This window comes from Tasmannia lanceolata, unplaced genomic scaffold (assembly GCF_043159265.1).
Source record: "Tasmannia lanceolata isolate RefF3 unplaced genomic scaffold, GAP_Taslan_0.1 ptg000024l, whole genome shotgun sequence".
Lineage (NCBI taxonomy): Eukaryota > Viridiplantae > Streptophyta > Magnoliopsida > Canellales > Winteraceae > Tasmannia > Tasmannia lanceolata.
Window position 1 is genome coordinate 232,097 of NW_027518701.1, and position 19,209 is coordinate 251,305.

At 42.5% G+C, this 19,209-nt stretch overlaps 1 protein-coding gene across 1 annotated transcript; it reads left to right on the plus strand.

Annotated features, from left to right (window-relative positions):
- Positions 1 to 15,410: 15,410 nt before the first annotated feature.
- Positions 15,411 to 17,592, plus strand: LOC143857348 (Leucine carboxyl methyltransferase). The gene is made up of 2 exons (XM_077367778.1): positions 15,411 to 16,002; positions 16,890 to 17,592. Exons 1-2 carry the CDS (start codon positions 15,606 to 15,608, stop codon positions 17,513 to 17,515), a joined length of 1,023 nt encoding a protein of 340 aa, XP_077223893.1. The 5' UTR covers positions 15,411 to 15,605; the 3' UTR covers positions 17,516 to 17,592.
- Positions 17,593 to 19,209: the final 1,617 nt, after the last annotated feature.

The following is a 19,209-nucleotide window of genomic DNA, read 5'->3' on the forward strand; positions in this document are numbered from 1 at the left end:
TTATAAAAAAGGTGTTGTCAGGTGAGAGAAGATGGCTTTTAGGACAAATATACCCCTCATACATCTTTTTTCTCTCCACCTTTTTGCACCTATCCCTATGCACTTATTACCTTCTCACCTACCACCTTCTTCTTCCTCAAGACTTTTCTAATGTGGAAAACTCCATGGAAGGGTTTTGAAGGTTGCCATTTACAACAGGGTTTGGTAATCATGAGGGTTTATTCATGATAAACTTATCGAAGCAGTGTTACAAAATGCAAGAAAATGAATTTTGAGCTTAAAACTGAATTTTGTTGTTTCCCCCATTTTCAAGATAAATTCATTTTATTTGTATTTTTTTATTCTAAAACATCAAAGTCAAGCTTCAATTTATGGTTGCCTGCATGACACTAATATCACAATGTATATCCCTATTATCCTTCGAATTTTTACTCAATTTGAAAATAAAAATCTTTGGAATTATCCCTATTCTACTGGCTTCCGTCGGAAGTCCGAACAAAACTTCGGACTTCAGAATGGAAGCCAGTATACATAACCAAAATATTGGTTCCATTCGGAAGTCCGAAGGTTTGTTCGGACTTCCGACGGAAGACAGTCAAACTTTGTAGTTCGGTAATTGTCATATGTTAGTGCATCCTTTTGGTATTTTTTTCGTAATTTTAATATTTTGCTTCCATTTTTTCGTAAATTTTCATTTAAAACTTAGCACTTCAGCCACAAATCTGTAATGATTACTATTTTTTGCAAGTAATGATTACTATTTTTTGCAATTATGCTTTTGGTAGCCACCTTTGCACCCATATTACTTCTGCCAATCTTTGCATCAAAGGATGGGCCACAAGCCGAGAAGTTGCCTCGGCAAAGGTGGCTAGCAAATTCCCATACAAAAAAGGGAAATGTTATCCACACTACTGTATTTAGATGAGGGCACTCCTCATTTAATTAAAAGTACGGTATGGCCCCCCATAGGATGATCCAAAGCGTCAATTAGATGGGCCACAGCCTAAATTGGTTGTGTCCCAAAAATCATTTCCATAGGTTGATCCTAATTCTCCGATCTATAGAGGGTTAGGACCAACCCTCTAACATTCTAATCAGAGGGTTAGGATGAACCTACGGAAATGCTTTTTGGGGCACAACCTATTTAGGCTGTGGCCCATCTAATGGACGGTTTGGATCATCCTATGGTGCGGGCCATACCGTACTTTTAATAAAGTGAGGAGTGTCCTCATCAAAATACGGTAGTGCGGATAACATTTCCAAAAAACATCTTAAAAAATACAGCAAAAATCGGAGTGACACACGGGTCGACCCGGCCCGTACGGGCCCAGCGTGGGAACCACATTTTCTACCCTGAAACCACTAGGGAACCAAAATTTATACCTCGGAACCACTAGAGAACCACATTTTATACCCCGGAACCATTATGGAACCACATTTTCTATCCCGGAACCACTAGAGAACCACATTTTTAACGCCGGAACCACTAGGGAACCACATTTTATACCTCAGAACCACATTTTATACCCCGAAACCATTACGGAACCACATTTTATACCTCGAAACCACTATGGAACCACATTTTATACCTCGGAACCACTAGGGAACCACATTTTATACCCTCGAACCACTACCGAACCACATTTCATGCCTCAGAACCACTAGGAAACCACATTTTCTACTCCGGAACCACTAGGGAAACACATTTTATACCTCGGAACCACTAAGGAACCACATTTTCTTCTCCGGCACCACTAGGGAACCACATTTTATACCTCGGAACCACTAGGGAACCATATTTTATACCCCGGAACCACTAGGGAGCCACATTTTATACCTCGGAACCACTAAGGAACCACATTTTATACCCCGGAACCACTACGGAACCACATTTTATATGCTGGAACCACTAAGGAACCACATTTTATACCTCGGAACCACTACGGAACCACATTTTATACCTCGGAACCACAAGGGAACCACATTTTCTACTCCGGAACCACTAGGGAACCACATTTTCTACCCCGAAACCACTACAGAACCACATTTTATACTCCGGAACCACTTGGGAACCACATTTTATACTTCATAACCACTAGGGAACCACATTTTATACCCCGGAACCACTAGGGAACCACATTTTCTACCCTGGAACCACTACCGAACCACATTTTATGCCTCGGAACCACTAGGGAACCACATTTTCTACCCAGGAATCACTAGAGAACCACATTTTATACCTTGGAACCACTAGGGAACCACATTTAATACCCCAGAACCACTAGGGAACCACATATTATACCCCGGAACCACTACGGAACCACATTTTATACCTCGGAACCACTAGGGAACCACATTTTCTACTCCGAAACCACTAGGAAACCACATTTTATAACCCGCAACCACTACGGAACCACATTTTCTACCCCGGAACCACTAGGGAATCACATTTTATACCCCGGAACCACTAGGGAACCACATTTTATACCGCGGAACCACTAGGGAACCACAATTTCTACCCCAGAACCACTAGGGAACCACATTTTATACCCCGGAACTACTAGGGAACCAGATTTTCTACCTTGGAACCACTACGGAACCACATTTTATACCTCGGAATCACTACGGAACCACATTTTATACCTCGGAACCACTATGGAACCACATTTTATACGTCGGAACCACTACGGAACCACATTTTCTACTCCGGAACCACTAGGGAACAACATTTTATACCCCGGAACCATTATGGAACCACATTTTATACCCCGGAACCATTAGGGAACCACATTTTATACACAACAACCACTAGTGAACCACATTTTATACCTCGGAACAACTAGGGAACCACATTTTATACCCCGGAACCCCACAATTTCTACCCCGGAATCACTAGGGAACCACATTTTATACCCCGGAACCACTAGGGAACCAGATTTTCTACGCTGGAACCACTACGGAACCACATTTTATACCTCGGAACCACTAGGGAACCACATTTTACACGTCGGAACTACTACGGAACCATATTTTCTACTCCGGAATCACTAGGGAACAACATTTTATACCCCGGAACCATTAGGGAACCACATTTTATACCCCGGACCACTAGGGAACCACATTTTATACCCCGGAACCACTAGGGAACCACATTTTATACCCCGGAACCACTCGGGAACCACATTTTCTACCTCGAAACCACATTTTATACCCCGAAACCACTAAATTCTAACATGTAACCAAACATGATTGTATACATAGAGAGAGATAGAGAGAGGTCAAGATAAACATTGCAACCAAACAAAGAGTCTCATAAATAGGGTGAAAAAACCAAAGCACAAAAAACATGAAAACATGAAGAGAAGATGTTAAACCTAACCGAAGCTATGTTTATCACCCAAATAAGCAATGGAGATCTTTTTTCCAAACTACAATGGCAATGGTAATAGAGCTTAGAAACATTGGCAATGGAGCTTGGAAACGTTGGCAATAGAGTTTTTTTCCAAAACTACAATGGCAATGGCAAGCTTCAAAAACCTTCCATGAAGCCTTGAGGAAGAAGAATGTGGTAGGTAAATGGCAACCTTCAAAACCTTCTCATGGAGTTTTCCACGTTAGAAATGCCTTGAGGAAGACGGTGGTAGGTGAGAAGATAATAGTGTATAGGGATAGGTGAAATAGTGGAAGGAAAAAAGAGGTAGGAGGGGTATATTTGTCCTAAAAGCCATCTTCTCTCACCTGACAACACATTTTTTATAATTTTCAAATCACTACCCTTTATTCACAATTTCGCATAAACTTTGCATTTTTGTAATGATTTTCCCTATAATATAATGGTGGAATGCTAAACTGAAGTGTACCCTTGCAAAACCCAGCCACAAGGGTGCCCCCATTGGATCCATGTCAACAAAGTAACTTTATAATAGCATTAGAAAATGTAAAAGAAAAGAAATAATTAGAAGGGAGATCATTTTGTCACTCCCCTGTAGGAGGGATGCGCCCCCTTTAATGTGAGTTTTTTTTTGGTAGGTAAGCTGGGGTTAGGCAGGACCCCGACCAGATATATTAAACAACAAAAACATTACAAATTAGGGGGGCCACGAGGGCAGCAAAGGCATAGAGCCAGCAACAACAATAAAGAAAACCACATTACAGTCTGGTGAAGATAGCTCCAGAGGAGTCTAGAGCAATTTGGTCCAGGAAATCTTGGATAGGGGAAGGCCGAGGCGAGCTCCCATCATTGATCAGCAGGTCTAAGTCTTCCCCTTTGGAGGGAAAGTCAATTTTCGAGAGTAGATCAGCAGCAGCATTACCCTCTCGCCAAATATGGGATATCCTCCACGCATTGAAGTTGAGAAGAGTCTTTTTTATTATAGCAAGAGTAGGGATAGCCTTCCAGGTGCATTGGGAATTACCATTGATCATATTGACAGCCGAGGAAGAGTCAGATTCCAACCAAACATGAGGGAAATGGTGTCTGGCTGCAAGCTGAATTCCCCTGAGCAGGGCCTGGAGCTCTAACAGGTAAATAGGATGATTTTTTACTCTGACTGAAAAAAATTTCAGACAGTTGCCTTCTGGGTTCCTAATGAGACCACCCAACCCGCCAGAATCATTTAGAAGAGAAGCATCCGTGTTAATTTTGACCCAAGCAGGAGGGGGCTTGACCCAAGAAACGAGTTTTGGGGTCGGATCTTTTGGATGGCAGGGGAGGTTAAAGAGCGCTGCGCAACAGGAGCTATTCTGGTTTGGGACATCATTTCTTTGCAATGCAACGAGTTTGGATTTAACCAGAGACAGAATATGAGACAGAACATGTTGCTTGTGCTTACCAGGTTTGTTATGGGCTCTCTCATTCCTCTCAGACCAGATAGAGTAGATCGTGGCCTGGAAGAGGAGCCTAATGGCTGTACTTAGCTGTCCATTTCCCTTGAATTTGGATCTAATCCATTCTTCCTCAAGGTGTAAATTTAGAATTTTCCTTTTGAAGTTCAGATTCCTCAGAATTGTTCCCCAAATCCACTTAGAGAACCCACAATCGAAGAAGAGGTGGTTGGCAGATTCAGCACTATGAAGGCAGAGGAAGCAATTGGGAGATATCCGAAGACCATGCCGGATTAGTCTGTCATTGGTTAAGAGACGAGAGATGATGGCTTGCGAGCAGGTGAACGCATGCTTCAGAATATTACCAGAGAACCATACTGAATTGTGCCAGGGAACTCTGTTGGAGTGTAATCTGATGGTTTCCCAAGCCGATTTTAGAGAAAAATGGCCACTAGGGTTCGGCATCCAAATGGCCGAGTCTTCATCTGTATGGTTAAGAATAGAGTTCTGCAGGATTTTCTTCAGGTCATGGTGGGTTGGAAGGTCAAAGACCTGGCTCCATTCGCCATTGAAGAGTAAATCGTTAACAGAGCAGTTAGCGGGGGTGTTATTTGAGAGGGCGACAATAGAAGTTTTGTTGCGGATGATCCCATCCGGGTGCAAAGGTTGGTTCCAGAAATCAATCCCAGTACCTTTCCCAATAGAATAGCAGACAAAAGGCTCAAGGAGGCTTCTGGCTTGAATAATGCCTCTGAAACCCCAAGAGGGTCTGCTAGGATTTTTCATGAGCCATAAATTACGGCTTCTAATATATTTTTTACGAACCCAGTCTGCCCACAACGATTTTTTACCAGCAGCAATGTTCCAGAAGAGTTTCATTTTGCTAGCTTTGTTCAGATCTTGCAGCCTCCGAATCCCAATACCCCCTTCTTCCTTGGTTAGACAAACAGTTTCCCAGGAGATAGGGTGGTAGCATTTTCTTAAATCAGAACCAGACCAAAGAAAAGTTCTGAAAATGCGCTCAATTTCGTCCATGGTACTTTGCGGAAGAGTGAAAGCAGCTGACCAGTAAAGGTGCAGGGAATTCAGAACAGATTGAATCAGCTCCAGCCTCCCTGCCCGGGATAGATGCCTATTGTTCCAGGCAGCAATTCTTTTTCTGATTTTCGAGATCATAGGCTGACAATGGCTAGATCTGAGCCTGGAGGGGACAAGAGGCAAACCAAGATAACTAACAGGAAATTTTCCTTCCGGAATTCCCAGAGATTGAGAGATGGCAAGCTTGAGATTCTGGTCCCCACCAGAGAAAAACACCTCACTTTTGAGAGAGTTAATGGAGAGACCAGAGCATTTGGAGAACTTTTCAAGACAAATGTTAATATTACTGGTAGTTAAGTGATCAGCACTAGCAAAAAGAACCACATCATCGGCAAAGAGTAAGTGGCTGATGTGGAGATCTCCTCTAGCAAAAGGAGTACGAATGAGATTAGAATGGGAAGCTTCATTGAAGATACAGGAAAACATCTCCATGACAATACAAAAGAGCAAGGGAGAAAGAGGGTCGCCTTGACGTAACCCATTGGCAGAAGAAAAGAATCCTTTAGGAGATCCGTTAATGAGAATGGAGAAGCAAGGATCAAAAATGCATTGACTTATCCAGTGACACCAGATAACGTTAAAGCCCATTTTTTTCATAAACAGAAGGAGACTTTGACGGCAGACATTGTCAAAGGCCTTACGGAGATCAAGTTTGAGGCACATTGCCGGGGGGGAGGAAACAGATTGCTTATGAAAGTTATGGATAAGGTCATTTGTAAGCAAAATATTTTCTTGGATAAGCCTACCGAGGACAAAGGCAGACTGATTGGGGCTGATAATATCAATAAGAATAGTTTTCAACCTAGAGGCGAGAATTTTTGAAATTATTTTGTAGAGGAAGTTGCAGAGGGAGATTGGGCGATATTGATCCGGGGAGTTAGAATCAGATTTTTTCGGAATCAGGCAGATGAAAGTGGAGTTAAAAGACTTTAGCAATTTTCCTTTTTTAAAGAAATCAAGAATTGCAGAGCATACCTCATCCCCGATGAGATACCAGAAGGATTTGAAAAATTGGCCGTTAAATCCATCAGGACCAGGGCTTTTATCACCATCACAGAATCTGATAACATTTTCTATTTCCTCCTTCAAAATGGGACGAGTTAGCCATTCAGACTGAATGGTAGTCAATTTCTTTGAAGGCTCCGGAATGTCTGAGGGGTCAGGGGTTTGAAATTGGGCATTGAGGATGCGAGCAAAATAATCAACATAAATGGAAGCAATACTATCAGGATCAGTTATGATTTCCCCCTGATCATTAGAGGTTCCATAGATGTTGTTTCTATTCCTTCTGGCACGAACAGCAGCATGAAAGAAACTGGAATTGGTATCCCCCTTGGTGAGCCAAAAATTTCGAGATTTTTGCCTTATTATCGATTCCTCCTGCTTTGCAGTTTGGAGAAATAAATCCTTGAGATCATCAGCTTTGTTCCGGAGAACAACACTAGATGGGTTTGCTTTAACTTCAGCCTGGGCATTTTCGAGATCGTTTCTCACAATCGGCAGATAGATATCTACCCTTCCAAAGATGTTTTTGTTCCATGTTTTGATGGCAGTCTTAACCAACTTGAGTTTCTGAGTGAGTCTATACATGGGAGGGCCACTGATTTGGGCATTCCACGCCCTTTCCACTTGCTCATATAAAGAGAGATCATCAAGCCAAGCATTTAAGAATCTGAAGGGTTTAGGGTCTTTGGGTTCACAGTCCTGCAGGTGGATTACTAGGGGAGAATGGTCAGAGATAATTGAGCTCTTGTATTTGACAAAGGAGTTCGGGAAAGAGGAGATCCAGTCATCATTGACCAGAGCCCTGTCAAGACGCCGTAATTTTAAGTCCCCGACTCTCGAGTTGTTAGACCAAGACAAGGTTTCACCAACAGATTTCAGATCGTGTAGAGAACAGAAGTCAATGCAGTTATTGAAGTCCTCCATGTCTTCTCTAGCTGGGTTGGACCCCCCAAACTTCTCATCCATGAACCTGATAATGTTATAGTCCCCGCAGGCTATCCAAGGGATATCTGAATTAGGGGTAGCTTTAAGGAAGTCCCACAATCTTTTCCTATCTCCCCCATAATTCCGAGCATAAATGGCAGTAAGTAAGATTTCTTTTCTGGACTGAAGGAGGTGAACATGACCATGAACAAACTGATCAGAGACAGTTATGGGGGCAAAATGGATGGTAGCTGGGTTCCAGATGACCCAAATTCTCCCATTGACAGCATGACTATAGTTTGGAACACACTTCCACCCAGGGGCAAATTCCTGAATGTAAGAATTCATTAGGTTCTCAGTTGCCCTGGTCTCAATGAGGCAGAGCAACTCAATATTTTCAATGTTGATAAGGTGCTTCACCTCAGTTCTCTTTGCGGAGGTGCCTATGCCTCTAATGTTCCACATCGCAAGTTTTATCATCATTAGAATTGATGGGAAGGGTGGGTTGGGCTGATTCAACAACAGAAGGATTGGTTGTATCGCTAGGGATTGAGAGGGCAAGACCAGAAGCATTTGTGCCAGAAGGATCAGAACAGGGGAAACTAATTAAACGATGGTTAATAGTATTTGCGCCAGCAGGTTCCGAACTGTTTTGTGAAGTGGAAGGAAAATTTTCTTGAGAGGTGGGAGGTGGGAGTAGCAAAGCTTGAGAATTTCTGGCTCTCTCCTCTGCATCAGGGTTATCTGCCTCTTCTGGGATATCTGCCTCAGGGTTATCTGTCTCTCCTGGGATATCTGCCTCAGGGTTATCGGCCTCTTCGGCCTCAGGTGCAGTCAATTCTTCTGCCTCGGAATGAACAGAGCTAAGGATGGAAAATGCATTCTGAGAGAGGATGATTGAGGGGTTTGCTTCTTTTGCAAGAGATGTCGTGGGTTGTGGAGGTTGCGAGATTTGCGCTGGGGGTGACAGATGGTAGGGGTCCGGTTCCGGCTGAGCTTCCTTTCGGGAGACAGGTCTCCATTCTCTATGATTTTTTTGAACTAGATTTTCTCTTTTGGGACATCTTTCTGATGAATGATTAAATGTCTTGCATTTGCTGCAGGAGTGGGGTTTCCATTCATATTCAATCATCTGGGTAGCTATACCATAAGGAGAGTGAATTTCTATCGAATCTGGGAGGGTTTCTCCAGCTTCAATTTCTACACAGAGCCTGGCAAAGGTCAGTCTTGTCTCTTCTGCTGTTTTTGAGTCCATATATAGAGGGTTACCAACAGCACTACCAATTTTGCTGATTCCATCTTGGTTCCAGTATTGTAGGGGGAGCCCTGGTAGCCTGATCCATATTGGGATGGATGATAGCTCAGGCTTTTCGAGAGGGACATCTGGGATCCATTTTCGGATGATTAGAGGTCTACCAGCGTAGGTATGAGCTTCCATTTCCAGGATTTGGTTACAGTCTTCCCCGCAACTGAGCTTGAAGAGAAAAAAGCCGTTGCTGAGAGTGGAAACCTACAGGCTTCCTTTTAGATTCCACTTTCTTTGGAGGTTTTCCTGCAGATTAAGAACGAAAGGTCTTTTTCCCAGGAAGAAACCCACTAAGCAGTTATCCCACTTGTGGCTCCCTTTGTTGACTTCCTCCATTGAGAAATTAATGACAGATTTCTCTGAATCCTTGAAGATGGGAGGGACCCGATTCAGTTTGACAGGGGGGGTTGGTTTTGGGTTTTGGAATAGAATTACCCAGGGGTTTGGGGAGGGTGGGGTTTGTCGATTTTCGGGCAGGGTGGGAAGCAAAGGGGATTTGGGAGCTGTGCTAGAGATGGGCGGGAAGTGAGAATTTTTTGGGCTTTGAGATTCCTGCAGCGGTTGGGTTTCCTCCCCAATTTGGGTGGAAAGGAAGACTGCATTTAAATTTGGAATTTCCTGTCCAGAAAGAGGAGAAGGGCCACCTCTGCGGCTTGGGCTAAGTGGGGAACGGGTCTCGACGGGAGGAGTATATGGATTTGGATTTGAATTTTCTAGGCAGGAAGGGAGAAAAGAGGCATCTCTGCAGCTTTGGATAGGGAAGGCACGGGGCTCTAAGAGAGAAGGGTTAGGTGAGGATGGACCAGTCTTAGCTTGTAGGGTATAGGGTAGGTTTTCCAAAAGAGGGCCATGGGTTGGGGTAGGTGAGAATTTGCTGGAAATGGCAAGACTGGTTTGGGGGGAGGAATCCATTGTTCCCAGAGGGAGGAACTGGTTGACCCGAGGAGGAGGTGGAGGACGAAATTTTTCGAGGGTCGCTTTATCTGGTATCAGAGTTGAGGCAGCGAGGTTTTGGGGGCTGATTTTCCTGAGAGAGGGGGCTTTTCCAGGTTTGCTATCTGTGCTGGTTTTTTTGGATTTTGAAGGTTTATCGAAAATCTTATGGGTGCGGGTTCCTCTTTTGACGTGAGTTTCTTGAGCTAAGAGGGAGGGGTCGATAACAGGATTGCTGGTTTTGGGGGGGTCTCTTGGGGATGAGGATTGGCCAGGAAAGAGGGGTCTGAGAGAGGAGGGATGGGAGCTAGTTCCATTTCCTTTAGAAGGGGTAGGCGCCATCTTGAAGCCATACTCCAACTCAAGTGCACGAACTTCAGGTGGGGTGTTATCAATGTCAATGGGGAAAAAAGGAGCCGTCGAAGGGATAGATCTTCCGGAGGAATCCTCAATCCGGGAAACTGGTTTTCCAGGGTCGGGAGGTTCCACAAGGAACATCTTTAGGATGAGTAATATGAATAATATGAATAATCCCTTTAATGTGAGTTGTGGGCAACTTTAACACTTTTTGACTTCAAACCATGTTAAAGGGGGGGCGCATCCGTTCTAAGGGGGGTGAAAAAATCATTGCCCAATTAGAACATGTAAAAGTAAAGAAATAATTAATCATCAAAGGATCCAATGGGAGCGCTCTTGCAGCTGATTTTTGCTAGGGCACCCTTCAATTCAGCATACAAATCAAATAAAAGGTCCAATTCATTTTCTCTTTGTGGTGACTGATAGAAAGCATATCGCTTTTGTCCCTCCTTCCCCACTGACTAATAGGGCATGCCCCGCCACAAGAAAAAGTTGAAGAAAGTGAAAGGGAAATGTTATCAGCACTACTATATTTTGATGAGGGCACTCTTCACTTTATTAAAAGTACAGTATGGCCGGCACCATAAGATGATCCAAACCGTACATTAGATGGACCACAGCCTAAATAGGTTGTGCCCCAAAAATTATTTCCATTGGTTGAGCTTAACTCTCCGATCTATAGAGGGTTAGGATCAAACCTCTAACATTCAAATCGGAGGGTTAGGATCAACCTACGGAAATAATTTTTGGGGCAAAACCTATTTAGGCTGTGGCCCATCTAATTGACGGTTTGGATCATCCTATGGTGCGGGCCATACCTTACTTTTAATAAAGTGAGGATTGCCCTCATCAAAATACAGTAGTGCTGATAACATTTCCCAAGTGAAAATGTACAAACAAAAAAGGTTGTCGTAGTGTTTTAGTTGTTCATTCTGTCATCGACCCTGTCTATGTTTCGACTTTAGCCTAAGAACATGCTTACTTAAGCATCCACACATTGAACGGGCCTCATATAATCACCTAGCCTTATTTGGTTTTTGTATGGTACACATGTTAGTGAAGTGGAAACCAACCAATGAAAAGTTTAGATCATGTCTAAGTGCACTAAATGTACTTTGGGTTAGGTTTTTTTTTTTGGAAAGTGAGTGAGTTAATGTCATGTTTCTCAACCTTAAATTTTCTTTTATGATAAGTTTCTCAAGTGGTTAGACGAGTAGGGTGGGTGGGAGAATGAGACTCGAGAGGGGCCGAATAAGTAGAGGGTGAGAAGTGGCTAGAAAAAAAGGAAAAAAATCTATCAAATTTTGAGTTGAGTTTTTTGTTTCCTTCTTTTTTCAGGCATTTCTTACCCTCTCCTCGCCCGATCCCTCTCGTGTCTGTCCCCCTCTCCCACTCATAGTTAGCAAAACGTGATCCGGAAAAAGGAAAAAAACGAATTTAATACGGTATAGGTTCAAAATATCATAGTAAAAAAGCAGAAATACAAAAAATGCATTTAAAATTTTGTAATTTACGAAATATAGTGGGGTGAAGTTGGAAAGTTGGCCTAAAAAATGTGTTTAATAATACCTTTCAAATGTTTTCCTGAAAAGGAAAAAAAACAGGATTTTTTTTACGGTAAAAGTTTTAGCGGAATATTAAACGGCAAACCATTAAAATAAGTTTTTTTTTTTTTTTAAATGCCGTTTAAAACAGCGTTTTGCTAATATTGCTCCCACCTTCCCTCACCATTGCGTAAGCTAATATTTTAGGGAAAATAAATCATGGTAGCCAAACATGCCCTAAGTTGTATTATTTCAAAAGGGAACATGGGGTAACTCAATTTGCCTCTAAAAGGTAGGGTTAGCATGGTAGTTGTCATGGATTGTGCTCAACTATGGAGTGTTTCTCTTGAATTCTTCATTGATCGGTTCATTCTGTGCAGCTAGATGGAGATGATTCTCACTGGGTGCTTGTAATTTTCCTGCATCGATCATGATCATTGCTTTTCCGATTGATCTGGTCCACTCATCACCTCGGTGCTTGATCAAGCTTTTTTCGTGTTTGATCTATTTAATCAGAACTTTTCTCCTAGGCAAAACACTCTCTCCGGAGTCCGTTACCGCGGCCAGATTAGCTTCTCTTCATGAATAGAGATAAAAAATTTGTGATTTGTTCATAAATTCTACATGATTTGGTGTCCAAGTAATCTTTTGTTCGAATCGAGTTGATCCGGCGCGGCACTCAATTGGAGCCTGGATTGACGAGATCTTGATCACTCAATGTGAATAGTGCCGTCGATTTCTCCAACTATATGTTAGCCTCAAAAATCCCAATTTTTCCTTCTTTTTTTTTTTTTTTTTTTTTGAGTTAATCATAAGCCCATCACAAGGTAGGCGGACCTTGACACTAGAAGGCTGTTTGGATGCATGGATTTTACAATCCTGAAAATGTAATTCCAGATTTTAGCTTATAAAATCCAGGTTTTAGCTTGTAAAATCCATGATTTTATAATCTTGGATTACAAGTAGGGGTGCAACTTGGGCGAGGTTAGGTTGGGTTGAGGCCAATCCTAGCCCAACCTGAGCCAGCATTTCTTCAACCCTAACCTAAACCAACTGGAGCCTCGGTTTGAGGAGGGTCAGCCCTAAATCAACCCCTCTAGCTCAATTTTCCAAATCGGGCCAGGTTAGGTTGGGTTGGGTTGGGTTGGGTTTGTGGTGGCATGAGGTAAAGATAGGAAATAAAAAGCAAAAACATAAAATTCCTCATATTTTGAAAATTACACTAAAATCAAGATAAAATTAGGGGATGGGTTCGGGGTCGGTCTGGATGGATTGCCGAAGGCATCAACACTAACCCAACCCTAAATTAAATCTAGTTGGTTTTTCCCCAACCCTAACCCGACCCAATCCGAAGAAAAGCCAACCCAACCGAGCCAAAATCAAGTTGTTGAGCCCGACTCAAGTTGCAACTCTACTTGACCCGTAGAATTAGGCCCTCTCTTCCTAATGGCCTGAAAAGTATAAAATTGAGTGAGACCTAAAATGGGGCTGTAGACAAAGCTGTAATAAAAATGTCTTGAAGACAACTTTTGAAATGGGGAAGTTCACCCCATTCATCGTTTTTTGTAGCTTATGCTACTATCATTTAAAAGGGCAGTGATATCCCCCCACCTCTGATGGATATTGCTCCCCGTTAAGTCCAAAAGGCTTAAAAGTTAACGATTTCCGTTAAAGCCTGGGGGGAATATCCATTAGAGGAGGGGAAAATATCACTGCGCATTTAAAATTATTCCTTGTTTTTATTAAATAGGATGAAAAGACATATTTTCCATTTTTGTTAAATAGGATGACAAGATGTTTCACCTTCTTCATGCAGCAGACCCCAACTAGTTTGGGACAAACGCTTAGTTGAGATGACAAAGACGTCAAAGATTTCTTTTTATAGTTGGAGTAATTAATAATATAAAACAACTTATTTATAGCCTACAAAATAAGGGATTTGCTAAGGTCCATCGCAAAAGGGTTTTCGCGGCTGGTCTGTCGCACATCAGACCAGCCGCGAAAACCCTTTTGTTGTCTTCATTAACGACGTGGCTGGTCTGATGCGCCATAGACCAACCGCGAAAACCCTTTTGCGATGGACGCTGGCAATTCCCACAAAATAAATATTAAAACTCATCGATGAGAGGATTATATTACGGTGAAAAGAACGAAAGTGACAATGACATGAATACATTTATACAAGTCAAATTTTTCACAATAATACCATCAATACAAAGGCCAATACTGTAGATGCGGCAAAATGCTTGCAGGATCAATTTTCCAGTGGCCGGTACACCACCTTTCTCCAGCCCTCATATCATCCGGGCGGATAACTTAAATCTGGCACTTTCAAACAAATTCTTTCGTTATTCGGGGTGAATATGGGGGATACAAATTCAATGAAATTCGCTTAGGGCCCGTTTGGATACCTCATGCATTTGTATTTTGATTTGGATTTGAGTTTTGGATACAAAACACACCAATCATCTTCATGATCATGTTTTACGAGAGAGAGAGAGAGAGAGAGAGAGAGAGAGAGAGAGAGAGAGAGAGAGAGAGAGAGAGAGAGAGAGGGAGGGAGGGAGGGAGGGAGGGAGGGATGTCTCGCTGCTGCCGGAGCAACATCGAGGAGCAGCGATGGTGACAGAAGTTGCCACAGATATTGATTTCCAAATAATGTCTTGCAGAAAAGATTTGAAAATCGGATTTTTTTGCACTGCTGTCGCTGATTTGGAAATCTAAGGATCTGATCTAGTTCAAAATATCAACTAAATCCAAATCTAAATCTTGCTGGTATCCAAATGTGGCCTTACTTGCTTTTGATCGAAATGAAATGCTAATTCTTGGATTATAGGAATTTCTCGATTCTTTACCTGCATGAATTCATTTGTTGTTTTGGAGAGCCATTATTAGTGGCCAAGACTAAGCTAATTATCGAAAATTTAACCATTCAGGAGGGTCATTTTCATCACTGATTCAATGCAAGATTCAACCTCCACTTACTTACCTAGTGTTATTTCCTGTCCTTTTATACATGGGTACCTATTTTATGTTCTCATTTTTTCATCAAATCGGGAAGCAGCTCTCAAAGTATAATAAGTGTTCTCAATGGACAAATAGTAGAATCTAAATATAGCATGGGATTTGCTAGGCAACTTGGCAGAAATCCCATGTAGCTCATTAAAGCCCAAAACTTTAATTAGACCATTGGTCATTCTCACTTGTAAAGGGGAATGCGACTCACCACAATATGGTGGGACCTCTCTCTCTCTCTCTCTCTCTCTCTCTCTCTCTCTCTCTCTCTCAAATTTGATGAGTCGCACGCGCCAACTACTAGTTTGCCTTGTAATTTACCTCCTTAATTTATAAGAATTTACAAAAAAAATGTCGTGGATGGTGCCTGGCTTCAAATAAAACAGAGGAAGGGGGAACTTGTGTTTTGGAATCATGTCGTTGAGAATTAGAAACGTTAGTAGTTTTTTTTTTTTTTTTCTTTCAGACTTTGGTGTGTGGCTCTCTTTCCTTATCTTCTCCATCCCTCCTCTTTTCTTTCCTCTCAAACCCAACCCAACCCAACCTCTTTCTCTCACTCTTTACCACACCCATTTATCTCCTTCACTCTCTCCCCCTTAATGTACTTTGGAAACATGGCCGGAAAATCGTCGGAAATGTTGCCGGAAGAAGCGTGGGCGGAGCTGAAGTTGCCGGAATTATTGGTCTCAGACGGTGTGAGAGCACTCCATGCTACCATTGACCATGAATGGGATCCCCTACAGAGGACTGCCTGCCAAACGGCCGCAGGGAGAGCTCTATGGAAACATGTAATTCATGACCCAGTTGCGGAAATACTCGCTGGAGAGACTTATCTTAGAAACCTTTATGACAAGATGAGGGAAGATCAGATCAAGAAAGCTCGCGAAGTATCGGGGGTCATTTTGGCTGTTCGTACCCTCTGGTTCGATTCTAAGCTCGAAGCTGCGCTCGCCTCCTTTCATGGCAGAGAAGCTCAGGTTGTTCTCCTTGGTGCAGGTTAGTTTAGCACTTCCTCTTCTACTTCTTCTTTTTCTATGATCTCTTTTGGGCCATAACTCAAAGCACAATGTTACGTAAGTAAAGCACTATTTGTTACACTGATCCAAAGTCTGATGATACCAACTTTCAAAAACACCACCAGTGGACTAAACAAAACACAATAACCAACTTGGCCTTCAACTTGGTGTATCCATCTTCTACTCAGAATTAGGTGTGCAACTCAGGTCGAGTTGAGGCCCAAGTTAACCCAACCTGAGGTAGCATTACCTCAATCCTAACCCGGTTCAACTCAAGCCTCAGGTAGACAAGGGTCAACCCTAAGTCATAATCGAAACCCTCAATCAATGCCTGCCGGTGGTACTAGAGCCGGCCGAGCCCCTATCCATGATGAGCTTCTGTACCCCTTCGATAAAGGATTGGGGCTTCGATTGGTCAACATCACAACTTCCTTTTCTTCAAAAATACTACTTGAGACTTCCTATTCGCATTCTGTCTAACTCGATTTTTCAAATCTAGCCAGGTTGGATACGATTGAATTTGGGTTGGATTGGGGCAGAAACAAAAAAAATGAAATCAAAACCCTAAGATATTGAAAATCGCAACAAAATTAGGGAAATGGGTGTCAGGTTTAAGTTGGCTTGCCCAACGCCTCAACCCTAACTACACCCAAAATTAAATCGGGTTGCCTTGTCTCAACCCTAACCCGACCCAACCCGAGGAAATGCCAACCCAACACAACCCAAGTTGCACCCCTACTCAGAAACCCAGCCCAACTGAGTTAGATGCTGGCTGAGTTTTGCGTCAATCATTGAACTATGAATATGGATGATCCAGAAAGAGTATGCCCCTACTCTGCTACCATAATAATTCCTTTCAATTTGCAGGCATGGATGCAAGGGCATACCGTCTGAGTTGTCTGAAGGAAAGCACTGTTTTTGAAGTAGATTTCCCCAAGCTCTTACAAACGAAGGCAGCTCTTCTGCAAGCAGCAACAGGATCCAATGAACACCAAAACCTGACAATGACGGCCAAGTCCCTTATCAGAGTGGCGGCCGACATAAGAGACGATGACTGGCTCGAAAAGCTTCACAGAAGTGGGTTTGTGGCCGAGACAAATACAGTGTGGGTACTGGAAGGAATCCTCTATTACCTTTCTCACCCCCATGCCATGGAAGTCCTGAAGTCCATAGCAGCTTATTGTGCATTGACCAACACTGTCCTCCTGGCAGACTTCATGAACAAGTCCTCCACCACTCTTTCCCACTCCACCTTCCATTTTTATAGTGATTGGCCTGACCATCTCCTTCCTTCTCTTGGATTCCCACATGTTAATCTGTCACAGATAGGAGACCCAGACGCAAATTTTGGGCTCATTCATGACCCTCTAAATCTGTTCAACAAGCTCAGAGAGCTGCCAAGATCAGTCCAGAATCACCCAGAGGATGGCACCCCTTGCCGCCGCCTGTATTTGGTAGAGGCCTCTGGCTCACCCAACCAGACCATCCCATAAAAGACCAACAATCTGTAATTATAAACTATACAGGTGAGTCTGAAATATAATTGCAAAGATATGCGTTCTTATTGTTATTTTTTTGCGTTTACGAATTACGAATACAAGCTACAGCTGAGTGACAAAAACTCCACGTGATACTAGAGGGTTATGATGAATTAAGTGAGCTAGTAGCAGAAATCTTCCCTGTAATTTTCGATGTTGGACTGTCTTTTAGTACATCTAAAGTTCATATGGAAGGTAACTCAATCGCTGATAGCTAAGCCAACGGAGGGGAGGATCATAAGGGTTCTTTTCTTGTGGTAATGTTATTCAGTTTTTGAAGTTGTGGTCTATGGCCTTTTCTCCTTGTAATCTTTTCATGAACTTTTCCTTCTGACATAAGAGAGAGAGAGAGAGAGAGAGAGAGAGAGAGAGAGAGTAGATGCCCCCCATGCTGCTTGAAAAGCCGATGGCGGGTAATGTTTGTGTTTTTCTTGGTAAGCAGTGAGAGAATTGATAAAGTAAACATGTATTAAGTCACCATGCAAAAGAACATCAGTCCAAAAAAATATTATTCTAGTTACTACACTCAACTCTTTCAGGGTTGATGAAGAGCATAAAGTTTGTTAAATGCACGGGATGTCATCTAAGAGAGAGAAACTAAAGGCAACAAAACAGGCACAATGTGTAAGAGATTGTTGTTTTTTGTTTCACAAGGCAAGAAATAATTTAGAACTTCTATTCAAAACTACAATTTTCTTTTCTGTAATCACAACACACAATATTCAAGGGGAATCCAAGTTCACAACACAATTAGGCCTGGCAAAATTGGCCGAACCGGGCCGAAAATTCGGTTTCGGTTTGGGTAAATCAAACCAATTCAAATTTCGGTTCGGTTTCGGTTCGGTAGAACCAAACCGATGTTCGGTTCGGTTTCTGTTTGAACCCTTGCCGAACCGAAACACTAAAAGTATCAAAACATAGTGATGGGGGTGGCATTTGAAAATTGAAGGGGTGCCTATTTCATTCGATTCTCTACACAGACTACACACTTGTGATTAGGTACCGCCTATTTCGCCTCAGCCCTTAGATTAGGATCTGAATCGTACATTCTAAGAAATTAGGTCGTGGAGAAAACCCCAACGATATAGAGAAAAAAAAGTGATTCTTCCTCTTGTCTCCTCTTTGAAAGCCTGAAAGTCTGAAACCCTCGTCCACATCTCCTTCTCGGAATCTCGGGTGTTCACCTCGCTGAAGCTTTTGCCCTTGCCCTCATCACCTCTCTGAAGCTTTTGCCCTTGCCCTCCTTCCTCAGGTGTTCAAGTTAGTATTTTTTATTTGCAATGGGAAAAAAAAAAGAAATTTTGGATAAAAAAAAATATTTTCTTAACTTCTTCAAACAATTCCTACATATCAAACAGGGCCTAAAGGCATGCTTAACAACCATGGAAAAAAATCAGGGAAACCATACACAGTCATGGGATGACGAAGGACATAAGAGAGATTTGAGTGGAAAGGGGCCAATTATTTTACACCCCGAGAGAAACCGAAACCGAAATTCATGAATCAGTTCAGTTTGGCCATTCAGCAATTCGGTTCAGTTTCGGTTTGGAGTGTAGGATGGTTCGGTTTGGGGGACGTCAAACCAAGCCGAAACCGAGCCGTTGCCACCCCTAAACACAATGCACATAAAGGCAAACAAATTTGGGGAT